This window comes from Coloeus monedula (genome assembly GCF_965178545.1).
Source record: "Coloeus monedula genome assembly, chromosome: 9".
Lineage (NCBI taxonomy): Eukaryota > Metazoa > Chordata > Aves > Passeriformes > Corvidae > Coloeus > Coloeus monedula.
This window is the reverse complement of record NC_138789.1, coordinates 20,174,140-20,201,283: the sequence shown is the minus strand read 5'-3', so window position 1 is coordinate 20,201,283 and position 27,144 is coordinate 20,174,140. Positions and strand designations below refer to the sequence as shown.

General features: G+C 39.1%; 1 protein-coding gene across 1 annotated transcript; it reads left to right on the top strand.

Moving 5' to 3' along the window:
• Window positions 1–309: 309 nt before the first annotated feature.
• Window positions 310–27,144, top strand: DNAJB4 (DnaJ heat shock protein family (Hsp40) member B4). The gene is made up of 4 exons (XM_082287219.1): window positions 310–444; window positions 16,194–16,479; window positions 18,829–19,403; window positions 20,961–27,144. The coding sequence occupies exons 2-4, from the start codon at window positions 16,269–16,271 to the stop codon at window positions 21,192–21,194; spliced, it is 1,020 nt and encodes a 339-aa protein (XP_082143345.1). The 5' UTR covers window positions 310–444; window positions 16,194–16,268; the 3' UTR covers window positions 21,195–27,144.

The following is a 27,144-nucleotide window of genomic DNA, read 5'->3' as shown; positions in this document are numbered from 1 at the left end:
AAAATGGCGGCGGGCGCGCGCCTTTCACATTCCTGCGCGGCATCGTGCTCGGGGGGAGCGCGCCGAAAGCTCGCGATATCTCGGGCGGGATTTCATTGCGGGCGCCGAAGAACGTCGGAGAAGCCTCGCGGCGTTTCGCCCGGCCCCGCCCAGCCAGGCCCACGGGGTCTCCCGGGCCGCCCTGCAGGGGGCGGTGAGATCGCGATGTTTCTCCGCGCAGCGCGAGCAATTGGAGACGCTGCTGATAGGGCCGGGAGAGTCACGTGGGGCGGGGGGGGGGGGGGGGGAGCGCGCGGGCCGGGGGGGCGGCAGCGCGCAGCTCTCGCGTCATTTGGTTTGGAGCCGCGGGTGCGCGCGTGGGAGCGGCAGCTGCGCTGCGGGGGCTGTCGGGAGCGCGGTTGGGCCGGGCCGGGTCTCAGGCGGCGGCGGCGGCGGCGGCGCTCGGTGAGTGCGCTAGGGGCACGGGACGGGCCCGGGGCTGCGGCAGCTCTGCCTGCCCGCGCCGGACTGCGCTTTGGGGGTGCTCTGCCTTTCCGGCTGGTGCCCGGGCGGGCTGAGGAGCGGGCAGTGGCGGTGGTAGCGACGCTGCCCTGAGCCGAGGGGGGCCTCTCTTTCTTCCCGCGTGAGCGCGACGGTGCTCTGGGGAGAGGCTCCCGCGGTGCGCGGCCGCCGGGCGTTGTCACAGACAATAACGCGAGCGCCGTTTCTGGGGGAGCCTGGCGGGGCAGCCTGGTCCGTAGCGGGAGGCTGAGGGGCGGCTCGCCGGCCGGTGCCGAGCCCGCGGAGCGGCAGAGCCGTTGGGCCGAGGTCAGAGCCGGCAGCCGGCCCGGCCTGGCCCGTCCCGCCGCTGCTCGCGGCCCTCTGCCCGCTGCGATCTTGCGGGCGCGGCCGCTCGTTTCGAACGGATTTTTAGGTCGTTCCACAGCCCCGCGAAACGGGATCGTCTCTCTCTTCTTATGGAGCTTCGCTTGCTTCCTCCTGCATTGTGCATGGTTGTTTATTTCCTAGCTGAAGATGTTTATTGCTAATGTACGATTTTTACAGCTGGTGGATTTTTTTTCTTGGCTGCGCAAGGACAAGCTTTAATGAAAAACTGGAGTGTGTAATGCTTTAATCTGGGCCATGTTAAGGTCCTGTGACCTGGTGGGGATGAACTGTCATGCTGAATACGGATGACGGTGTTGTACGAGGCTTCACATCAGGATAAGGTCATAAAACACCTATTCAGGAATCAGAGCGGTAGCGACTGGATAATACTAGAGGGCAACTACTGTACGACTGCGTTCTGTACCATTCTGAGAAGATACCTTGCAATTTTAAAAGAATATTTATATGCATTGAACTGTTTCTTCTTAAAGGGCTCCTGGTTTACATAAATGTCATACTTTCTTTTTTTCTAAAAGTATATGCTTTTAAATTGAAGCGTGGCAAGTCTCTTTCAGCCTTAAGTGAGTGTGTTTCTTTGTTGTCAGTGGTTTTGCTTGAGAAACTGTTGTTTTGGACTTAGCCTGGTTTGGGACTATGTGCAGGGACTCTTGGATTCGCATAAGAAAATGCCTCTCAGTGTTTTCCTTTCCCTGTCGTTCAGGGTAGTCTTGTAGTTCCATGCTGCCTTAAGACGATGCTAATTGGGGTCAATTTAATAGACCACAAGTTACAGTGCTGTTGAGCTCAGATTATCCGGCATTCTCCAGTACAGGTAACTTCACCAAAGGAAGCTAAAAAAATGCTAGATTTTTAGCTCCTGCAACACTTTTGAGGTAGTATAGCTAAGAAGGGTTATGAGAGTAATATATTCCACAAAGTTAAAATTCCTATATGCTTCTAGACAGATGACAGTGTATTGCTACAGCCAGGTGAAACTTGCTGCTGTGGTACTTCTGCTGAGAAAGGCTGTTTATAACAATTAGCTTATACTTTCCATTAATGTAGCTGGAGGGGCTGGGGGAAGAAAGTGAAATTAGGCTGGGAGAGTTTAGTTCTTATGCTTGACTCTTTGCTGCTATTGCTAAACAATATTTTTCCATTCTCTTAGTTACTAAGAGTTTGAGTGTATAGCAGACATTGGCTTGTATAATACTACTTGAGCAGTAGTGGTTGACTGTGACGCATTGAAACCACTCCTGGCCACTGGCTATGTTTTTCATGGCTCTCCATTTACTGGATGAAGGGGAGTGTCGGTGTGCTTTGGTTTTTATTGTTACACAATGTGCTGGTGTGTCCTTGCTAAGTTCTGTGAGACAAGCCAGTAGCCATGTAATGCTAATGATTTTTAAGCAGTCGTAATACCTTGGGCTAATAACAACACTCTTGTCTGGTACTGTGTAAGTGTTCTAGTTGAATTCCTAAACAATTGATGATAAGTGAATGTTAATTTTGAGGGGTTTCTTATCAGTTTTTTACTGCTCTTTGAGGTGATGCTTTATTTGAAAGCTGAGAATATTTAGCATATCTTATTCCTCAATCTCGACAGTTCTTGAACTGACTGTAGGCTTTACAGTCAGAACATGAGATTTAGCAAATTGAAGAGGATAAAGATCTCACAGTATATAAATATTTTGCCTTTACTTTCACTATTCCTAAGTTGATCTAATGAACTTCATTAACAGTTGCTTCTCTCTGTACTTCCCATGATGGCACTTGGAACCTATCTGCTAGAAAACCACATCTCTTAAGCACTCTATCTTCATTTCCCTTTATTAAATTATATTTCTGTTAATAAAATTATCCCTATGGGATTAATTCCTTCTATTTAATCTGTTAATGTAGTGGGGTGAGGATCTAACCCCTGAACCGTGCTAACTACAGTATTTGTTCAAGTACTTTGCTGACATTTTACAGCAGCATACACCAGGATGTCCTCCTTTCTCACATCCAAAAAGTTACCTGCACTGCCTGTTCTCTCAATCAAGTCTGCCTTCTATGAAATTAAATGTGCTTGATGTGAGTAGTTTGCACTGGGCTGCTAGAGCAGAAGAACTTCGGATTTGTTGTGTAAAATAAGGTTCACTTCATACAGTAACGCATTCTTACTAAAGAAGGGTGAATAGTAGAGAAATGTACCACTTACCTTTCAGAATCTTAATAATTAGATAGTAGGCAATATAAGAAATAGCAGAATATGGAACTTTAAAAGGTCTCTTCACAGTTTCTTTTAGAGATTGTAGGAAGATGTCTCCCTTAACTGAATTTACTAGATTGTGACATCTCCTGTGGTCTTCAGGCCATAATGGTTGTTTTTTGCAGTAGAGTATTCTACTAGATGTGTTTACTGAGAAACAGCTAGTGTAAATATCTGACAAGTCAGAAAACTTATTTGTCTGGGTTGTCACAGAGTTAAGTAATGGATGGTTCTGAAGAAAAAGATATTAATCAAATACTGTGTATGAAAGAGTCCTTACTTTTATCAAGAGGTCCTCAGGGTATTTCTATGTTAGTTAGTTCACGTATTGTAAAAGCATCAGTGTAAAAGTGTGGAACTGGAACAAATCCTCTGCATAGCCAAAGCTACTTCAGTGCATGCATGCATTGAGTTCTGCTGGGTCGGTTGTGTGGGGTTTTTTTTCCATTTACAATTCACTTCAAGTTTGCTCTGTGGTGACCAGACCAAAAGGTAAGGCACTTCTGAAAGAAGTTCTCTGGTAGAAGTAAGGAGATGTCTCACAAGGTCAATAAGTAAAGGATTACATTTCTTATGAAGTTGCCTCTGCAACCCTCTGAGTAGCATGTTCTGTTTAGCTTTGCCTCAGTACACTGAACACCTGTATAGGAGAAGTGCTTATGTTCTCTATGAGAGAAGAATAGCCACTGTCACAGCTGTACCTGTACTTGCCATGCTTTCTGCAAGTCATTGGTGCTGCGCTGAAGTCTGCAATTGCTTTCTGACGATTTCATTACTTTGGGAGATGTAGATCAATTGATTCAGATCGTGTCAGCTGCTACTCCTGCACTGGCAGTGTGTCTGGGATCTGCAACATTATCGGTAGAAAACTCCTTTAGATAACTACTGAGAGAAGATTGAGCATGTGCTCCATCCAAACAACTGTTGATCTGTTATGAGTTTTCATAGTAATTACATGTGCATTGAAGTAGTAATTAAAATTTCCAGATCCACAATTTGGATAGTATTTGGATAACTTTTATATAGTGAGTTTGAAAAAAAAGTAATGTCTGGTGGTTTTGGCTTACATTTAGTCATGCTGCCTTTCTTAGAAAAAAGTTTCAGTGTATTAAAACTTTAAAGAGAAGCTGTATAAATATACAATCTTTAGAGCTCTTCCCTTGCATGTTTTATTCTTGTGAATCTCATTTCATAGGTATTTGATTTAAAATTTTGACTAGCTTATAGGCGGCTATCAAATTGTATTAAGCCACTGTTGCATTGGGTGTGTCAGATATAGAAGGATAAGTCAGCGAGCACTCACTTCTTCCTTAGATACAGCTGCAGTGTGCAAAGAGACTGGATCACTGTATAGAAAGAATGTAGTGCAAAAGGCAGCTGGATAATATTAGTCAGCATGATCGCGTCATCAGTGCTCAGCCACTGACTTGTTCGAGGGGGTTGGATGTTTTTGTGGCGATGTCATGGGAGGGAAAGCTTTGAGAGCACAGAGAATTTGCTGTTAGCATCTGCAAAATTCTTGTTGGGGGAGAAGAGTGAAAGGTCTTGCTTGAAATAAGTTGGGCAATGGATTTAGGTGTGACAGTTGCCTATGAATAGGGATTAAGAAATGTGGAGATGGGCACTGAGAGACCGAAAGGAGAACAAATGATTAATGCAGTAGTATCTGTAGAGGATGGAAGTGTCTTAATACATCCCTCTATCAGCAATGCACTGAAGAATGTGCATTCAAGTCCTGTTAATTAGTGAGTAAATACTTCTCTTATTTAAGGCAGAATTAATATTCAGAATTCTTATCTTGAAGTGGGAAAAGCTGATTGGTCTAAAGGGATTGGTTTACTTCCCTATTACGTAGACCTGATCTCTAGTAGTATTCTTTCTGATACTGTTTAATTAAGCTAACAATTATATTTGTTAATTTGTGAGTCAGAGGATCTTATTTTTAAACAAATATTGCATGTGCCATAGTGAAAATTTTAAGAAAAACCCAAACATAGAAAGGTAAATATTTTGTGAGTCTGAGGAAAGAAAAATGAAAGAGATGGTTTAGAAGCTTTACATGTCTAATCCCTTCAGTCTGAAAAACCATGATTATAACAAGCTTATCTGACCTGAAAATCCTCTTGAACTTTATTGTAAGGGACACCTACATATTTCATGAAAAATAAATGTTTGCAGTGAAGTTTGTGAATGTATCAGGATATTTCTTCTTTAATAAATCAATAGCAATGCTCCATAGGCTTAGAAAGGGATGAATGTTGCATGCTTAATCTCAAATACCACTCAAAAAATCAGTGGATTCATGATTTGACTTGATGTAAAGTGCAAGGGAACAGGAGATTTTGTAAGTTAAGCTTAATGAAACAACAACAAAAAAGTACCTGTAAGTCTGTTCAGTATGGATTGGTATTTTCTGCAGAGAATATAAAGGAGATCCTTTATTTCCTTCTTACAGGTTGTCATCTGTTAGCATTACTCCCTGTGAGTGAACTGATTCTGTGTAATATTTTCATTACACTTTATTGTTTTCATGACTATGTATTTGCATTTGTACTCTGATTCATTGCTGGTTTTTGTACTGATGTTTTTTGGAAGGGGCAGGGAAAAGCTAAGAAGAAAATATGTCATTTTTTATAGTGACATTTTTCTGTAGGACTTGCTCCCGTGCAAAGTTTGAACTTCTATTATGGATGAGGGAAAACTTTCATGGAACTGTAGATTTGTGATAGTTTCTTAGTAGAATAGATGCTGAGATATGCTATCACTTCAGAACACCTAGATATTTTTCTGCTGAATTGTTTATCTTTCCAGGTTGTACCTTCTTTACCTCTTAGCCAGGTATGCACTATTTAATCTAGAGGAATAAAGTAATATACTAATTGCCAAGTAGATCTATTAAACTCCTGCCTTTTATCTTTTCTCAAAACTTCAAGGCTGACTAAGAAGGGAGAAACCAACTGTGAAACATAATTTAGCTATGGGATGTGGTTGAAACATTGGAAAGACTAGTGAGCAACTATTTTGACTTCTACTACAGCAGATTGTAGTAAATACAACTAGGGCTGCCAGTCTTTCTGTCTCCTTAGGTGAAGTACATTTTACTGACATCTGTTCCCCTTTCAGGTTGAACGGCATTGTGCTGACATCTCCTTTTCAAATTCCTGCCTTTGTACCACAGTTCAGTGCATGTGTTTTCAGCCTTGCATGTAAAACTGGCTGCATGAATCAGAGCAGCTGGGTGGGCACACTCTGGAAAAAGCATCTCGTGTCACCACCTCCTCTTGCTTATGTAAGAACAGTGGGATCACGTCCACAGCAAAAATGTGGGCAGTTCCTTATTTGGTAGTGCATTAATAACCTTGATCTTGTGTGAGTGTAACAGCAATTTAAACAATACAGTATAGTTGAGTTGCTTTTCCAAGTGGATTTGTTGTGTTTGCAGTTCTTCTCTTCATCAAGGCTGAAAAATAGTTTATTTTCTGCTGGAAACTAGTAACTTCTGTCATTATTACAGGGGGAAAAAAACCCCAAGAAACCACAAGCAGAGTTTGGATAGGGGTTGTGCAAGCATCTTCCACCTATCCTTCACCCTCCCCCCTTTTGTGTGTGACCTGTAATGATGATTGCTATCATGTTTATTCAGTTGTTTCTCATTGACAGCTTCTTAATTATGTCGGGAAAAAAATTAATACTTTTGGAAAAAGAAAAACTAACTTGCAGACATGACTTCTGTCTGTTCCTTAGTTATGGAACATGATCGAAGTAGTGATAAAATCCTAGATGAGTCTGTCAGCCTTCAGTGTAAACCTGTAGAGTATATTCATCGTATTTCTATAATGTGTTATGTTCCAGTAATGAATGTTCCAGACTGGCAGTGTCTTGGTGCAGCGGTTTCTTTTTTAAATAGAAGAAATCCAAATGCCTAATGATAGGTTGAGAACCATTGGAAAGACAGACTGCAGGTTCAGATCAGGTCACATCTGAGTTGTGTCAGTGCCAGCATCACAGAGACTTTTTTGCAAGAGCTAACCTGTGAGATATCTTCATTCTACAGGTGCCCTGATTCTGTGTTGCTAGATCTTTGCTAAGACAGCAGGTTGTTAATTCTATTGTTTGGTGGAAAAAACCCTATAGGGTTACTTTGTTATGGATGGAATTGCTACTGTGGTTAAGGTAAACAGCAGTAAATTGTTATAGGTGGTAGATACCCTCCTTTTTCTACAGATGAAAGGCTAAAAGAGGAGCTGCACTATACTGCAGTAATTAAAACAGATGTGAAATTAAACATACTGCCCATCCTGTTTTCTGGGTGGTCAGAATTTATGTAGGGTGTTGAAATAAATGCATTTAAAATGCCTTTAAAACACCTTCTTCAATTCCAGTTTCTTGAAGGAAAGTCAGCAAGGGTTACTGTGGAAACTAGTGCTGAGTTTTCCATTGTCCTTTTCCTGTTAATCAGTACATAGCACTAGTATTAGGTCACAGAAGTTCTCCTGCACCAGGATTCATTGGTGGAAGATCTGGTAGGGAGCCAATCACAGTTCTCAGGGCCTGAGCTGCCTGGCCTTGTGTCCGGTCTCAGCCAGCCCAGAGCAAATGTTACTTTGGTTTGTGCCAGCTGGCCCTGGTGTCTGGGGTGGGGAATGCTGGACTGCAGAAGGAGGTAGTCTATGAGCTGGCCATTCTGTCCTTATACTTTTAGAGAGATTTCTGCCCCTTTTGTGCTGCAGGAGTGGGGCTGAATCCATTGTCCGTGAATGTCAAATTAAGCCTCACTTTTACTGAAAACAGGAATACTGGAAATATCTTTACAAGTGTTACTAAATACCTGTTTCTAAAAAGTGTATTTGTTGTAAATAACACCCCTCTGTTTCACTTAGGTGGAAAACAGTACAGATACACTTAATATTCATTGTTTATTTTCTAAAGTTTGTATAATAAACACATCTGCAGGACAAACAAGTAGAGGTCCACACATTTTTTCAGTATTTTTTTTATTGTCTGACATTCCTGCTCTGGTTTCTTTGTTAAGAAGCTTGCAGTGCATCTCTTCCATAGCATTTTTTCAGTGTCCCACTGACACCATTGTTGGGTTTCCAGTGTCCTTTGGCAGGGAATTCTATCACTTGTAGAACAGCTCCATTTTATTGTTTAAACTGGCTTCTGCTGATTACACTCTGGCTCTGGCTTGAATGGGCGTAGACTGTGAACGATTCATCTCTTCCTTTCTCCATCATTTGTAGACCTTGTAGACCTTTGGGATATCTGTGTTGTTTTTGGAGAGTGAAGAATTCAATCCTCTCCAGTTGTTTCTCATGTGGAAATATTTGTATTTTTTTAAATTATCTTACGGTTCTCTGAACATTTTTGATTTTAAATAATACACATGGTTTGGGGGAGCTGAAGGAGGCAGAATAGCTGAGTGTTACTGTGTGGATGTACTATTGGTGTTCACATGATACTAGAGTAATGTTTCCTGGGTTTTTTGTGTCCTAGTAGCTCCTAATACTTAATTTGCTTTTTTTTCTGGCTACCAAGCAGTCTTTTATTCTTTTTGACACTGATTAGAACTAATCAGTACTTTTTTAACCTTTTGTAAACAACGTATGTTTTATTATGTGTACTCTTCATGCTGAGAAAACAGCGTAACATGGAAGCCCATCTATAAAGTATATGTACATCCAGTCAATTAGCCTTATGTGACCTTATTGATAACATTCAGGGCCTGATTGTGTTGGCACTTGTGTTTGCTTAAAACAGGTACCAGAAGGGCTATAAAACTTTGCACAATCAGATAAAAAGCAGCTAGTCTTGGAGGGAAACTGAACATACACAAAACATTAAGCTGTTCATCATATTAAATATCTTTACTTGTTATGTAACCAACACAAGAAGGTTGATGACATGCGAGTCAGAAACCTGACTAGTACAGTGGGATAAATATGTGATTAAGTCTAACTCTTCGTTTACATATGGGCTATTTCAGGACAGAATTCCTTGAGGAAGGGTAAATTCCTGAGTGATAACCATCAGAGCAGGAGGTAGTTAGGACAAAAATCCAGGCGTTTTATATGAAAAAATGAAAGAAAGAAGCTTGGCTACGGTGTTTTTCTGCTTTCTTTGCCCCAGACTGATAACTTAAGTAGTGAATTCTGCAGAACTTGTTAAAATCGAACATTTCCTTGGAGGAAACAGAACTTCAGCTTCATTGTGAATGTGGGGTTTTTTTTGGTAATAACAGGAGATACTTCTCCTTACCAAGGCAGTGTACTTTTCCATACAGATATTTACAAAAGTATGTATGACAACTACTTCTTAACTACTTGAAGTTCGTAGTAGTGTGTTAAATAGGCGTAGTCAGTAATGTGAGAGAACCTGTTAAATGTTTTGCATGATTGCCATTTTTTTGGGTCGACCACTCAAATTGAATAAGAACCCCTTGGCAGAAATATGTGGGTGGAAATCGAAATGGACACAGAATCTAAGTAAGGAATTGAAAAGCACCTGTGGAATCTGTATTCTTTCAGAAGAGGGAAGACTTAATCTGTAGGTGAAAATACTTTGTGTTGCTTTGTGTGGCCATGCTTTGGATGTTTCCATTTGAGTTTGTAAGTGCCGTCTGGTACTTGGCTGAAGTAGTTAATCACGCTCTCAAGAGGGAGTTAGTTGCATTGTCATCAATCAGTGCATCATTGCTGAATCTGACCTCTGCCTACTTTCAAATAGTTGTTCATTCCCTCTTAGTGGTGAAAAGTTAAAATGTGGAAGGTTATTCCAAGAGTATTTTTGTTTTTCAGCTATAGTAGGGATTGTGACTTAGCAGACAAGAATCAGGTATGAGATACAAGTTTGCTATGTTCTGATCAGTGTGTGTTATTAGTGTCCTAGTCACGTTCTTGAAGATAGTTGTTCCTGTATTCAATAGGAAATCAACTTGAAATTAGTTTTTCTTTTTCTTTTTTCTAGTATTTTATGTAGTTCTGAATAGGTCATAATGCATATGTAATGGAAATAACAATTTCCTGAAGAGAAGAACCCAACCCATGAATTGGCATATGATAAACTATAGTAAGTTCTAAAGTATGATGAACATTTTCAGTTGTGCATTTAATTTTTAACTTTTGGTCTATTGTTACAAAAAATAATAAGAAAATAAAAACTAATTTAAAAAATTGCTAACAGCCATCTTGTCATATAATCTTTTCCAAATAAAATTGTAGACTATGTGCATCACACTCTTAAAAATGCATTTTGGCGATTCAGAAGTTGGTAACAGTGTATCTCTGGTTTGAGATTTTACACTAGAGCTGTAAATTCTGAAATGTATATTTAAAGTAAGCTTTTCCACAAAATACCTTAAAAATATGTCCTTTGGCCTGTTGGCAGAATTTCATATATGTTCCAGTAATCCTATAGACATTATTTTAAAATACATATTGCCAATAAAAAATAGAAAACATTTTTGTTGATGCTAGGACTGGTATAACTTAAATATAATGAATTAATTTTAGGTTATGTGGTATTTCACTTTGCTTTTATGATTATTCATTTAGATGTAAAATCAGTCCCAGAATCCTTATTTGCCGTTAACTTTTTACTTCTGTCACAGTAGTAGTTTCCACAGAGAATTGAAGTAAAAATTTGATAATTTTGGTGGTTACTGGGGTATGAAGTATGTGACTATATAAAGCTTTTCTTTTAGGGCCATCAATTAGAAAAAACTTTTATATTCTGCAGGTTTCACTTTGCATTTTCTGTTAGATATATGTTTTAAAAGTCAACTAATTGTTGCTTCTGTTGTTAACTCTGAAATTTATTTCTGTTACTGCTACTGAATAGTTCTGTGGTTAAACTCTTTTTAATAGTAGAATTAATGAATGGGGTTTGCATGTACAGGTCTTATTCACAGTATAAAGTGTATATAAAGTACAAACATAGCTCAGTCAACAACTACATCCAGTTAATGATGGTGGGGAGAAGAGTTGTCAAATTCTTTTTTCTGGGAAAACAATGGATGATGCTACAGGAATTTTTTTTTTTTTAATATGGGTGTGCTTTCTTCAAATCATTGTAGAGAAGTATAAATTTATTCCATTCATTAATGTGGGTTTGCAAATATTATGATACTTAATTGTGAAAGCTTTTCCTGGAGAGGGATTTGGCTCCTCTGCCTTGACATTTATGTGCACATGTGTATTTATAGTTGTGATCTGTCTGGAATTTGCCTTTGTGGTTTTGTTTGCTCTTTAATTTGTTCTGTGATCTAGTCCTGTCTTTCTCAGTTTTGTTTCTATGGTTTAATAAGTAAGGAGTACAGAAGAAATGGCCTAATTTAAAGGAAATAATGAGCATTTTTATTCAACTTCAGGGAATATTGACACTGTTCTGCCTAGAAGCTTTTCCTTAAAATAACATACTGGTGCTAATTTATGATTAATCTATAATTTGAGTTCAGTATGTTATTATTATGAATGTTGCCATAACTTATCTTTAGTTGTTGTGAGGGCTTCTTTAAAGAAAGCAACTGATTCAAAGCTAATATTGTCAGTGCAACTCTTCTAAGACCTGGAAGTGGTATGACCTTGCCCCCACTTTCTGCCAAACAGGATATATAGCTCTTAGCCATAGATATGTGAGTTAAACTATGGTTGTTCTGAGAGAATAATGGAAAAGACATTTTAAGCATCAATTCTTTACTGAAATACTCACTCAAGTGGAATGCAGTGGTCAGACTGTCTCCGAAGTAGAGCTGTTGAAGGAACAATTTTCAGCTTTCCAGTGTGTATTTTATACACGTTTTTAGATGAAAAAAGGAAGTCTGGTATTACAAAAGTGAACATAATTGTTTTTGATCAAAGAACATGGAAAATCCTCTAGGTGAGAGATTGCTTATATAAGGCAAGTTTTGGATGTGTTCAGAATTTTATTCGGTTTTCCTGACAGTAAAATTTTTTAGTAGTCTATTTGGCGTTTTAGTAATTTGTTACATTTGAAGATGTATCTTTTTTTCCCCCAGTCAACATTAAAAAGCTTGAACTGAAATTCCCCTTTTTTTTTTTTTAAATCTGTACTGTAGCAAGAATCAGTGATGTAAAGAAGCACTGGACAAATACAGGCTGTTAACTTTCTCAGTGCATTATAGGAGTACCATGACATTACTCTGAAGTAGCTTAAAAGACAGAAGGGCACATCTGAGACTGCCTAGTTTGGCAGAAAATTGTTTTACAGAATTGACTGTAACCAAAAGCTTCATAAATATCACTTGATACTGGAATGATGATAACTTTTTTCTGTGTGTGCCTGAAATGGAATGTAGTTGTTGTATTTGAAGACTGTATAAACAAAGAACTGATGATACAGATGGTTGAGTCATATTGTAATGTATCAGTCAGAGAATTAACACGGTGGAGAGAGGAAGAAAGCTTACTGATGGTGAGGGGAGTTTATCTGTTATATTTTTCAAGTGGCTCCCCAGCCAAGTACATTACTGGACTTACATGTCTGAGAATTTCCTTAGCTTTCTTTCACGAGCATGCTTAATCAAGTCTTAGATTACGGCCTTACTGATTTTATAGATATATAGTTTAGTGACTTGCTTCTGGAAGGCTTGAGTGAGTTGCAGGACTCACTACTTCTGGCTTGTCACAGCTGAGGTCAGCCTTGGCTATGTAGGATCTCTTGGGCTGTGTGCTCTTAATGCTACCTAAACAAATCCAACCAAATCGCAGAACCACTCCTTCAAGCTTAAGGTGAAAGTCCACATAGAAGGTGAGCTCACATCTCAGTGTGCCACAGAACTGGGCGTGAGCAGGTGTGCAAACACTGCAGGTGCCCCTAGTACTTGGACACAGTGTCAGTTTCTGAAATAAGAGGTGACTGAAATGCTAGAACTCTGGGAAATGGGCACACTGACAGAATGCCCTGTGATGTTTCCAGGTTCTGCTACAAAAGGGGAAGACATTAAGGTAGAAATGCAGAAACTTGTGAAGAACAAAATAATCCCATAAAGGAGTTCATGTGTCACGCAGTAGGTAATGACGTTATCTGTTTTTTTAGGGGACAATTACTCAGGTGTTTAAACAAAAGATATTGAAGCATATGGGAAGCAAAATCTTCTCATAGTCTAGAAGAGTGTTTTTCAAGGTGTATTTGGTAACAGGGAAGATAGGACTGTAGCAGTAAAACAAAATATTTACTTGTGCTTTTTTAAGGCTATTTTGTTTTCTGTTTATCTGTGCTTGTGTGAAGGGACTGCAGGGCCAGAAGTCCTTGAGGAGAGTACATGAAGGATTTTCCTTTCTTTTCTTCTGATAATAATTCTGGAGAGGAATATGGGATAAAATAACAAAAAGCAGCAAAGAATTGCAAATATCAGGTACTGGAGTTCTGAAAATCTAGCAGCTCTAATACGACAAAATTGGAAGATATAAAAGCTTACCACACTTAGCAGATGGATTTCACTGTCTGAAGTAGTTCTGGTATGATTGGATGTACCCAGATTGTTATTAGCATGATTATCAGATGTCCATCTTACACACACTAGTCTTTTAATAATAATATTAAAAGTTCTCACTGCTTTTAAGAGAGTATCTCTGTCTGTTAGAAATTGTTTAAAGAGCTAAATAAGCATGTGAGAGGAACTGTAGGCTATGTGTATTTTCAAAAGGTCTCTGTATGATGAAAGGAAGGTCTCAACATGGAGAAGAAGGGACACGCTTTCTGGAATCGACTCTTAAAAAATACGCGATTCCAGGCTATAAATTCATTCTGACATGAAGATCTCATACAGGGCAGGAAGTAGAAGTTATGTAGTCATTGCTGTACATCCCACTCAGAATCTTAAGTAGTTTAATTTTTGGGGAGTAACTTCCAAAATTGGGGTATAACTTGGCACTTTGGCCAGAATAGCACGTCCCCCTCTGTAGGGAGAGAAAGGATGCTTGAACGCTTAGTCACTGTCATATTGGGCAGAAAGTCTGAGTGTAACTTGGTTGTTACCAGTTTGTTCTGGAAGTTTTAATAGTTACGGTGAAGAAACTTTTTATTTAAGAAGTCCTGATTATTGTGGCTTTTAATGAAATCCTTGAAATTAATTACTATGTTGTTACAAAAGGGGGGGGGGGAAGATGGTGCAGAGAATCTATCGCTAAGCCTTGTTAATTGCACTGCTTGAGTGTTTTTGAGATACTTGAAAGGAGACATATGTGCTTAATGCAGTATTTGTAGTGGAGAAAATGTTGCATTTGGGATGTGGGTTTCAAACAATTTATTTGAAATACTAATCTTAAATTAACTAAAAGAGCACTTTTAAAAGAAAGATAGAAAAGGGCGATCTAGTAAAAGACTAGCTTTATTTCAGGTGGAGCTCAGCAGCAACTTCTTGCTTCAGCTGTAAAGGTAATTCATTCTATAACCCTGTGACTTCCACTGTGCCAAAAATGCAAGTGAGTTCTGAGAGATTTGGTGGCAAAGGGAGCAAATTCCTTCTTTTGATACCCTTTGGCCTTTGAAATAATAACTACATATATGCTAAAAGTTCTCGCTCTCTAAAATACTCTGGTGAAATTTTGACTTTATTCGCTCTTTACCTTTTCCACACATATTCTAAGGAGAATGTAAAAAAACCCAGATAAATAATTAGGCAAATCCTGTATACACTCGAAGGAATCTAGTAAATTCTGTGGCAGAAATTGGGAAAGATAATGGTGTGAGGATTAGGACGATGACGCAAGTTAAGAAAGTGAAAGAAAAGTCCCAGATCTTTTTCTAGTACTTTCTGGTTAAGGAAACATTTTCTGATCAGTCTCTTGCAAGTTTGAGCAGGTTCTAGAAAGCAGCTTCAAACATAATGCTCCCTGAGTCAGAGGATTAGTGGGTTTTATTGTTAGAAGGAAGGCAGCTGAGCTTAATTACCTCCATAATAGTAACTTGATAATTCAGCCTAGAATTGTCTTCATACAGACAACATCTAGATATGATGAAAAGTGGTGTATTTTATTTAATACTTTGTTCCAGGGAGGAGTAATTTTTCAGTTGTGTTAATCTGTCTTGTAGTTCACTGCCGTACTGATAAGCATAGCTAATTTCTTGACCTATAGCTCTTGACAGAGGTACAAAAGAAATCTTGCAGGCTAAAACTTCGTAACATTTTCTCTATGGAGCATGAGAAATACTTCAGTAATAGAATTTGTTTTATATATTTTAAAACAAATGTGTAAGAACCAAGTATTTTTCTGTTATTAGCATCTCATCAGATGAAAGCTATTTGCTTGGAATATTGTCATACTTTTATAATAATCTTGATATTTCCTATTCCATAGAAGAAGGCTGAGACAGGATTTACATTCTGGTCTGCTTTAATTTAGTGGCTTGAGCTGTGGTAAACAAAGTGGTATGTTTTGCTCGGATTCATTCCTACTGCTTAATAGTACATGGCTACGGTCAGCTGTGGTAATAATAAAAATTTTATTTTTAAAGAAATGAAGTTTTGCCTTCTGAAGCTTTGTAGTTGATTTGGGTGTAAAATTCTTCACAGCCTTTGCTGGAAAGGGTACAGATCTGTGTTGATATATTTGGAAAAGAGTTATGTACAGCTGTCTCTATAGAAACAGTGAAGTAAAATGCTATAATTACTCTAGATGGGCTTCTGCGTGTCTCTTGGGACAGATAAGCCTTCAGAGCTGACTGGATCCTGCCCTGTCGGTGAAAGGCACTGTTACCACGCTGTTTTAACCTTTAAACTTGAGTTGCTGGGGCAGGGACGCAGAGAAGTTGAGCGCTGGGTGCGCGCAGGCGCGTGAGAGCGAAAGCTGTGCGGGCTGGGGCGGCGGGGAAGTGACGTCCGCTGCTGTTCGGCGTTCTAGAAAGAGCGCAGACACGTCCTTCGGGTGGGAGGGCTCTGCGGAGGGCTGTGGCGTGCCCCGTGTGTAATCGTTTATAAACGAGCAACGGGGGCAGCAATGAAATACGGAGAAGCTGTCTAGTCTTTCTTTAATGTATCGTAGAGTTTGTTGTTTTGTAGCTGCTCTGTTTGTTTCAATTCAAAGTTTGATTTTTATTTTTCCTTCTCTAGCGTCTCCACCTTTGTAAGACAGTGGACGCTGCTTTCTTTACAGCAAGGAAAATCTGAATTTCTCCAACACTTAGGATGGGGAAAGATTACTATTCTATCCTGGGAATTGAAAAAGGGGCTTCTGATGAGGATATCAAAAAGGCTTACAGAAAACAAGCACTGAAATGGCATCCAGATAAGAACAAATCTCCCCATGCAGAAGAAAAATTCAAAGAGGTTGCAGAAGCTTATGAAGTGCTGAGTGATCCCAAAAAGAGAGACATTTATGATCAGTTTGGGGAGGAAGGTATGTATGTCTTTTATACTTTGTTTGGTCACTTTCATTATGTTGAATGAAGCAAAAGAAACTTATGAAAACATGGTATGTGTTCATCTTCAGGCAATACATTTGTTTGGCTCATCAGATTTTAAATTGAAAATGCATTGCTGGGCTTTAATGCTGGTAAAGTTTTAATTTCTTACTTTAACAGGGTTTTTTATAAACCCCAAATACTTGACAGGCAAAAAGTTACTGAACAGAAAAATTTTCTATCACTCATAAATAGCTTTCTGTGATCTCTTACTGCTGCCTTCCCTTGCCAGAGCAGTTTTTGAGATGCAGTTCAAAACGTGTGTATTCTTTTCTTTAATTTTTGCTTAAGGGCAAACTGCTTGATCTAGGCAAGGCAGTTCTTCTGAGCAGGAGCCCAGGTGTCCAGCCTGTAGCTGTCTTTGGCTTCATGCCTGGAGAGGAAAGAATTTGGCTGATGTCATGAAATACCAGAACAATTTTTTAGCTTTAATTGTAAACAGTGATAACATGCCAAGAGAATGAGGCCTCAGAAATGTCACATTTATCCTAAAATGGTTATCTGGAGAGGATGAATTTTTTTTTTGGTCTTCATTTTTGACCAACATGACTTTCAGTCTTATGGTTGAGCAACAGAGGAAGTCATTAGCATCCCTTCCCATAAATGTATGGTACCAGGAATTCCATATGAAAGAATTACTTCCGTTGTGACAAGTAGGCCTGCTCATTGCTATTCGCTCAGGGCCATGTTTTTTACTTTTATAAAGGAGGACATTTAAATAGCAGTATTTAGTATTTTGGGCAAAGATGTAAAGTATGAACTTTTAGAATGTTGAATCTGGGAATACCTCCTGATGCCTCAGTTGCTTTCTAAGCTTTTCTAAGAGTGTAATTAGTTGTTGTAAGGCAAATGCAGAGGGTTGGGGTTTGTAGGAAGGAGGAAACTTCAGTGTTTTTACAGCCAGGAACTTGATGTACCTTCAGTAGCTTGTGGCTAGCTATTCCAGGAGGTGTCCTTCTGCTATCACAGATTGAATCCCCTGATCTTCTTGTTTGGCATTAACAGTAGTGTGACAACAGGATGTACTATAGGTTGCTAAGTACTTTTTATCTGGTCTGGTGTTGAAATGGGGAAAGCATTCTAATGTCTTAGTTGGTTAGTGTCGGTACCCAACACTAAGCTTATGCATGAGAACACTGAGCTAAAACAACCCCCAACAAACCCCTCTTTGAAATTTACAGAATGCCTGCCTCATAATGTAAGCCTTCAATTTTTTATGGTTATAAAAGTATGATAGCAGCTGTGGCTCAGAATTGGTCTAAGACTGAAAAAAAAAATAAAAAAACAAGCACTCTTAAGTTTGGACATAAAAGTCTCTTAAGAAGATTCTCAGTCTTTTAATAGTTTGAGAAAGTATCCTGAAATGGTCAGTGCAGAAAAGAACTATTACAAGGAAATACTTGATCACCTGTTGGGAAAGAGGCATTGAAGAAAATTGATTTTAACTTGGTTTGGAATGGGAGCACAGGAAGTACAAGGGAGTTTTCAGTGAGAATCGTAAGGGAAATCGTAGCAGGAGGAAATGAGATTTAGATCTCTTCATGTGAAAGGTAGAACAAAGCTATTGAGAACCTTCTGATTTTTTGCACAGAGACAGTGATAGTGTATACAAGGTTTTTGTACCCAGATGGAGTAAGTTCCAAGGTATTTTTATTTGTGGCTGCATCGAAGAGAGTTCCCAGGATTTGTACCTGGTTTATATCATAGGAACACAAGCTGTGATACGTTTGAAATGCTAAATTGAGTATTAAGGAAGCATATATGTGCTTGACTCTTGGCATGTTACCTTTTACTCTAAACAAATTGCAGGAAAATGGGTAAACTAATTAACAGAGTTACAGCTGAGCTGTAGAGACTATAGAATATGTTGCATATGATAGTGAGTAATTTTCCCCAGAAGTGACATTGTAGAAGGATGCAATTCCCAAAAGACTTTGTAGAACAAGAAGAGATCAAGTCACGCAAACCTGTCTTCTGCTCTAAGATGCTAATTCATTGAAATAACTGGTTTCAGTCATATGAAATAAAATTGGCACTGTCAGAATAACCTGTTCTTCTGAAGTAAAAGTCATTCTAGAGCATCAGAAACTTCGTTGCTGTTCAAGCTATTGAATTGCTAGTCAGTACTGTGTGTTCTCCTGGTGAATCCTCCTTGAAAAGCAGACCTTTCACTCTACTGCAAATATGTTTTTGACTCATCAGTCCTGATACCATTGCACTCTACAGTAGGAAAGCTTATACTAATACGCAATTTGTTTTTAACTTTGCTTATTTGTCTTATTTAGGTCTTAAGGGAGGAGCTGGAGGATCTGATGGCCAGGGTGGTACCTTCCGGTACTCCTTCCATGGTGACCCACATGCTACATTTGCAGCTTTCTTTGGTGGCACAAATCCTTTTGAGATCTTCTTTGGAAGGAGGATGCCTGGTGGCAGAGACACTGAAGACATGGAAGTGGATGGTGATCCCTTTGGATCCTTCACTAGTTTCAGTATGAATGGTTTTCCAAGGGAAAGGAATACAGTTGGCAGCCAATTACGTCGTAAACAAGACCCCCCTGTAATCCATGAACTTAAAGTGTCTCTGGAAGAGATCTACCACGGCTGCACAAAAAGAATGAGGATTTCACGTAAAAGGCTTAACCCAGATGGTAGAAGTGTCCGAACAGAGGACAAAATTCTTACTATTGAGATAAAAAGAGGATGGAAAGAAGGCACCAAGATCACTTTTCCAAAAGAAGGTGATGAAACACCCAACACAATTCCAGCTGATATTGTTTTTATCATTAAAGATAAACCTCACTCTCATTTCAAGAGAGATGGATCAAATATTGTCTATCCCGTTAAGATAAGCTTAAGGGAGGTAAGTTTCTCTTGTGGTAGAACTCTAAATGTTTGACATTATTACAATATGATACAATGGCATCGTGGCTGTTTTTTTTAAATACTTCAACTTTTGTCAGTGTGTGGCTGAAGAGCAGAGTCATTTATAGTGGAAACAATAGCTGTTTTGATAAAAATGGAATATTATTTCTAGCTGTTTACTGTAGAGGTGGAAGAGGATAAGGGTGGAAGGGTAAGAATAAGGGTTGAGATATCTTAAATCTTTGTACATAACCTTTCTAGCAAATGATGTATTAGACTGAAGTGACAAATGCAAACTAACAAATACATCCTATATAGTATGCTCCTTGCTGCTGTGATAAGGTAGGTACTTCTGTAGGACAAGGTAGAAATGTCCTAAGTATTTTCACTGCCAACAAATTACAAGTCTCCCTTTTTAGCTCATAAGTTAGTGCGGTGTGATTTTAAGCTACATAGAGATGATTTCATGAAGATAAATAATTGTGAACAGGTGTAAGAGGAGCTATATATAACAACAAAAATGGTATAGCTTTTTAAAATTCCATTCCAAGTCAAAACATACTGACTTTCAGAAAGAAAAGTCAGAAAGACAACTTCCCAGAGTTCTTGAGAGTCTGAAGCCTCAACATAATCATCACTTAAAAGATAATGTAGCTGAGTGTGTGTAATGTATTTTTTCTTCCTAATTAATATCAGATGGAGAAATAAACTCTTGCTATAATTATAAGCTCTTTGTGTAAATTAAGCTACCTTAAAGGATTCTGAACTAAAATAAGTGTGAAGTGAGGTGAAGCACCTAAAGTGTAATGAGGGAGGGAGAAAAGACAATGTTTAATGTTAATGTGGGTAATACAGTTCAGATAAAAGCCTATTTAGACTCGTTGCATTGTTATGTAAATTGGACATTATCAGTGTAGACTAAGTGTTCTGATTCAGGTGAAGTTGCAGGAATCAAAATCTTATTACCAGAGATCCTAGTAACGAAAATAAACTGGATAAAGCAGAAGGTCTGTAATGTTCTAATTTTGGTGCAACAAAATTATTGTTTGCTTTTCTTTAGGCACCACAAGTATTCACGTAAGACAGCTGTGAAATTTGATATCGCTCTGCTTATAGACACTTAAATGTTCTGAAATTTGATATAATACAGTTTGGTAATGTATTAGAATAAAGCTCCTGTGCAATGTAAACAAACAAAAAGTGAAATGGGATTCTAAATTTCCAGTGGAAACTTACAGACTGACATCTGTAGAGAAGTATGAGTGAGGAGTTCTGCTCAGCTCCCTTATTATTTGATAAAGTCTTTGAAGGACATAGCAGCTCAATTACCCTCCAGTGGCCATTTAATAAGATTCATAAATTCAGTGATATTCAATGACAAATTGAAGCTTTCTCTTTTTAAGAGAGGAACATTCTATCTGAATTTTGACATCTCAGTAGTGCACAGGAGAAATACTGTTTAGAATTCTAGTCACTTTTAAATAATCCAGATTCATTTGTAGGTACAGAAAAGTACTGACCAATTTCTTTTTCTCATATTGCAATCTTTCTTTAGGCTTTGTGTGGCAGCTCTTTCAATGTGCCAACAATAGAAGGAAGAACCATACCCATGACAGTAAATGAAGTGGTAAAGCCTGGGATGAGAAGAAGAATTATAGGATATGGTTTGCCATTTCCCAAAAATCCTGACCAACGTGGAGACTTAATTATAGAGTTTGAAGTAATTTTCCCAGATAACATTTCTCCAGCATCAAAGGAAGTACTTAGGCGAAACCTTCCAGTTTCATAAAACGGAAGACTGTGTATGTCAACAAATTAAAATAGGACACTGGAAATGCAGAAGACTAGCAAGTCTGTGCTTTAAAAGTGCAATCTGTAACACCTAGTGGAATCTTTGGGTTTTTTTTGTTTTGTGGGATGGGTGGGGGGAAAATACTGTAATGCTGCATGAGAAGAAAAGGGTTTAAGTAGAAGTCATACAGGTGAATTCTGCAGTAAAAATTACAGGGAAAACCACTCATTTTGTTTTACATCTTCCTAATCAGCAAAATTTAGTAATTATTTTGCTTAATATAAAATGCAGTAATTTTTTTACAAAGTCAGTGCATATTTCTGATACAGTACTTGAGCCTCCAAGTACTTCATTTGTTATATCCTTACCCTGTCTATAACATTACACATTTGTACAGAAATTTGAGATAGTAGTAGAAATACACAAAGGTATAAATATTTTAAAAAGCAAAACATGACAGAGATCATTTCAGTATGTTGCCTTCCACTGCGCAAAGCATAGGCTGGAAAAATCAGCTTGGACTCCTGAACTGCCCCCCGTGCAATGAAAGCCTTCTCTTTATTGCCCCAGAAAGTGTCAGGACTGCATTGTGAGTCTGGCAAAGGGCACATGGCCTGAGGAGCCAGAGTACCCATTTGCTGTGGGATAGCTCCTCAGCCCTCAGGCAGAGCAGCAAGAAGGGATTCCTGAAGGACATGAACAGCAAAGGGTGAGCCTGCTGTCAGCTGGGGCAGGGAGGCTGGTGACCAATGACATGCAGAAGGCTGAGGTACTCTGTGCTGCCCTTGCATCAGACACTACCAGTAAAACCATGCAGCAATTCCAGGCCCCTGAGACTAGAGGGGAAATCTGGAACCTTGGTGGTGGAAGACCGGGTTAGGGTGCACTTTAACTGGAAGTCTGTGAGCCTGACAGATTGCACCCAAGTGTTGAGGGAGCTGACTAATGCCATTGCAGGGCCACTCTTACTAATCTTTGAATGGTCAGGGAGATTGAGAGATGTTCCAGTAGACGGGAAAAAAGAAAATACCACTCTTGAAGAAAACCAAGAAGGAAGATTTGGGAATCTACAGGCTAATAGCTTCACCTGAGCCCTTGGTAATGTGATGGAAAAGAATCCTCCTGGAAAGCATTTCTAAAAGGTGATACAGGGTAGTCAACATAGATGTACAACAGGGAAATCTTGCTTGACCAATCTTACTGCCATCTACAGTGACTTTTAGGGGTGTTGGGGAACAATCTGTGTTGTTTACCTTTTACATCAGTAGACAGACTGGTGAAATACAGGTTAGATAATTAGAAAGTGAGATGGGTTAAAAGCTGGCTAAATGAGGGAGCACAGGAGGTTTAATCACTGGCACAAAGTCCAGCTGGAGGCAAGTCAATAGTGGTGTACCCTATGGCTCAGTACTGGGGCCAGTTCCAGTCAGCATCATTAATGACCTGAATTACGGGATGGAGTAGAAACTGGGAGGAGTAGCTGGTGCCACCGGCTGATGTACTGCCTTTCAAAGGGACCTCAGCGGGCTGAAGAACTGGACACAGGATTCTCACAAAGTTCAGTAAGAGGGAGTGCAAAGTCTTGCTCCGTTGGGGAGTAATTGACCAGCAAACTGTCAATAAACTGACTGTGAGCTGCCAGTGCAGCCTTGTGGCAACAGAGGCCAAAGCTTTGCTAGCAGGTAAGGGGAGATGATTCTTCCTTGTTACCCTCAGCACTGATGAGGATACATCTGGAGTACTGCACTCACTGGTACTTGAAGGGTGTAAACTTAGTGGAGCAGCTCCAACACAGGACCATGTATGAGAGGCTGAGAGGGCTGCAACTTGCCAGCCTGTGGAAGAAAAGACTTGGGGGAGATCTTGGCACCTGACAGGAGGGAATGAAAATGGAGGAGCCAGGCTCTTCTGAGTAGCTCTCAGTGACAGGACTAAATGGACACAAGTTAGACACTAGTTAGTTAGGGATTCCATCTGAACACAAGGAAACACCTTTTTACAGAGAGGATGATCAAAGCACTGGAACAGGTTTCCCAGAGAGGTTGAAGAGTTGCTAGCCCTGGATACTCATAGCCTGACTGGACATTGTGCAGGGCAGCCTGCTCCAGCTGACCGTGTGTGAGCAGGGGTGTTGGACTTCATGATGCCAAGAGGTTTCTTGTAAGCAAAATGATTGTGTGAACTCGGACTTGGCACTTTTTGCTAGACAGTGCTATGGGCCCTGTTCTGTAAATGAGGCTTAGCCCAAAGATGGTGGTGCTTATGTGACAACTCCCTAGGGAGCAGGTCTGTGCTGGGTTGGAAAGATGAACAAAGAGCCCTGTAAAAGCATTTGGCTAGGGCAGGTATCTAAAGATCATGCTGATCTCAAATATTTATTATTTTCAAAGGCCAAACTTTACTCCCATGAAGAAGAAGGAAGAACCTAGGTCCTAGCTAAAGCAAAGTTTGCTTAAGACACAGTGTGGGATAGGGGTTGCCCAGAAACTTTCATATGCTTGAATTGAGTTGTTGTTGTTTTTTCTTTTTTAATTCAAATATGAGTTAGTTATCTTAAGAGTTAAAAGATGCATAGAGAGATGGAGAGCCCTCTATAATAGTCTAGTTTTATAATACAGTGATAGGGCTGGTTCCCTTGATTGCAGCATGGTATTGGTGAAAGAAATGCCTTGTGGGCATGCTTTATTACTTGAGTTTAAAACCATAATACAGTGCTTTAACAACACTTTCAAAGGGTTTGGGATTTTTTTTTGTTGTTTTTCATAAGAAAAGATGTTAAGATTTGCTGTCAGGCTTTTGCCTGAGGAAATTTAGAAGTTACCTGCTCTGTTAGGTAGCCTAAGAAATAGCAGTGTTATATATGTGACTCTCTGCAGGAAAGTAAATCATATGGAAGTTGGGATTTAATTTACAATAATTTTTTAATGAGTGTAAGAAGAATCCCATTTCTGTTACTTAAAGAAAAAGAATTTCTGTGGGGTATTGTTCAAGTCAATTTTTCAGCTGCAGATCTCTTCACGCAGTATCAGTTAGTTGTAGTCCTAAATCTACAGGAAGTAAACAATTGCTGGAGCAGTATCACAAAGAAAAAAAAATTGCTGCTTCGTGCTTCTGCATATTGTTATTACTATATATTGTTTGTTGAAAAAATTTCCATTTCAGTATGTTCCGTATTGCATTTCTTATGTGGTTTTTAAGTAAAAAGTGTGAAGTTGGTTTTTAACTTTCTCTTATATTTTGTTATGATGGCAAATGCTACAAGCTACACAACTTTAAAGCATATCAACCTAAAATACCTATTTGTCAGTTTAAAAGCTAATGGAATCAAGCATTTTGTAATCCAGACTCTTGTAACCATATCCAACTTGTAAAAAAAAAAGTTACAGCAACTAGGACTATTTTTTTGTAACCATCTTCAGGTAAGAGGAGTAGTGTTAAATTGAGGAATTGCAGTATGTTGTGTATTTAGAAGTGTATATATATATATATATATATGTGTATAGCAAACTAAACTTTTCCAACTGTTTTCAAGCTGAAAATATAAAACTTAAAGGACTGGTATGAAATAAATGCTTGTATTTCTTTTCTTATGGAGAGGTAACAAAGTATATGTTTCAGAAACCAGCATGTAGAATTACTTCAAAATATGAGAGGAAGCATTAATATCTATCTAATCCAGGATTCACCAAAAAATATTTTTCTAATCAAAAATGTGCTCAAAAGCTATGTTTTAAAACCCACTTGATTATTTAATAAAGTTACTTGGGAGAAGGAAGCAAATACTCAGTCAACTACTATATTTGTAACTACTGAAATATATGAAAATAAAATGGTCATTCATGAAATTGGGATGAGAAGGGTTTTTGATGTCTTGAAGGTTGCTTAGTTACCACAGAAAGTACAAGTCATTTAGTTGCTTTGGAATTCATCTAGCAAGTCTGAAAACCTCTGCTTCTAGAGATCCTTTTTTAATCTCACCAACATCAAGCCTTAGGATAACCTCAGGCTGTTGGAAGAGTAGTGGAGCTGCATTACAACCCTTTCTGCTTCCTGCCACGCAGTGGTACTCTGCTTGCTGCACAGCTTTCTGCTGTCGTGAGGGGGTTAGCATTCCATTCTTTCACTCAGCCATTCTTGTATTGGCTGTGCTGAAAGCTTCCTGAAGCCTGTGGTGCATTGGACAAATGCACTCCATTCTTTTCTAGTATGTGCATCTTATGTGCTAGTCTGACTCACTGGGAGCAGACTTTTTTGGAGTCAAATAGGTTTTCCTTTAGCAGTGAAATTTGCTATAACTTAGGGTGAAATTCTGTGCCTTTGAATTCATGTACTAGACCCTAAAAAATATGGGTCATGAACATGCTATTGTAAATACAATTAAGAAACAATTTTACTTTTCCAGTCAGTAAATGCTAGTCCTCTTTTGCAGCTGGCATGAGTAGTTCTTCCTATATAACTTACTGAACCCACCCTGTTAGAACCAGGGAATTTGTCATACAGCCACTTCCTGTTCAGCTCCCAATCTGAGCAAATAGCAAATAACTAATCTCATGTGGTGCAGAATCTCAACTCTTCATTTGTCAGTTTGCTCAGCAATGGACTATTGGATGCCATGATTTGTTTCCTCAGGCTTCTCCAATTAATTGTCCTGTTATTTAAACAGTGAAAATAGAGACCTGCTGTTGATCCCCTTGGGTGTAGAAGGTACAAGTGCCTTGTGCTTGTTGCCCTGGAGTTAGTGGCTTACCCAAGGGAGGAGCTATGTAACAACAATCTTGTTAGTCATGCCTGATTGCTTTATCAATAACAAATTGCCATGTTCACAGCCCTGCTGCCCTGCATTCAAAAACCCCCAAACCCCACCCAACCAGCACCTAAAATACCATATAGCATTTCCCTGAATAAGGACAGGTACCCCATGGGTAGTGAAACACTCACTGATAGTGGCATTTCGTATCCAGGTATGTGACTTTGTTCCACATACATTCTCCACAAACTTTATGGCTGTTACATGCCACAATTCTTGAATCCCGAGTATTATGTGTGAGAAAGTGAAGAATGGGGTAGCCTGTAGTGTGCAATATACTTGGGATAAAATGATCAAACCCATTTTTCTTTTTTTTTTTTAAATACATAGTTTATTTTTCTTTCTAAAACCAAGGCTAATAGCAGTTTTATTTAAGTTGTTAACAACTTCAAAAAGTTAATTTGAAGTAATTTTTGGATCCTTATTGTCTTGAGTTGCTGGAGACTCATTTGTATTGATGATCTAGTTTTACTGTGTTGGCAGGTATTTCCCTAGAGGGTGCACGTTCAAGGGAGTCTGAAAACAGGATTTGTTGTAGTTGAAGAAAGTGTCTTCTGTCCATTACAGCCTTCTTTTCACTGAGTGTCTCAGCAGTCTGACTCATTCATTTACAGCTCTACAGATCACCCAGTCTGCACTGTGCTATGCTGGTCAAATGTAAATCATTGAAACTGCTAATCCATGATCTTAGCCATATTAATAAACAGTACTTGTAGATTAGGAAAAAAGAAGTCCATGGTAATGTACCTCTTCAGTAACAGAGAGATGAAACTGGGTGTCGAATACTTCTTTACATTTCCTTCCAAAGCTGGGGACTACTAGGGCAGTTTCATGTAGATGCTTCTCTAGGTTTGGGTTTTGAAAATAATTTAGGATGTGTGCAACGTCATCTTCCTCCAATTTAAATGACACAAAAAAGGTTTCATTTCACTTGTTACATCATGTAACTAATGATGGCATATATGTGCTCCATACTTTTTGTATCTTCAGTTTGTTGGTCAGCTGCACTGGCCTTGTCCTTTTTTCTTTCCATAGTTAAAAGCTGATGCTATTGCTCCAAGCTGCAGGTAGGATCAGCATAGTTTTTGCCAACTTCAGCTGTTTTTCTCCATCCACCTCCCTATGAAACATGGAAACATT

Coding starts and splice junctions, on each gene's coding strand:
- DNAJB4 (XM_082287219.1), top strand. CDS start 16,269: ATGGGGAAAGATTACTATTCTATCCTGGGAATTGAAAAAGGGGCTTCT. Junction 16,480..18,828: donor TGATCAGTTTGGGGAGGAAG/GTATGTATGTCT, acceptor TGTCTTATTTAG/GTCTTAAGGGAGGAGCTGGA. Junction 19,404..20,960: donor TTAAGATAAGCTTAAGGGAG/GTAAGTTTCTCT, acceptor ATCTTTCTTTAG/GCTTTGTGTGGCAGCTCTTT.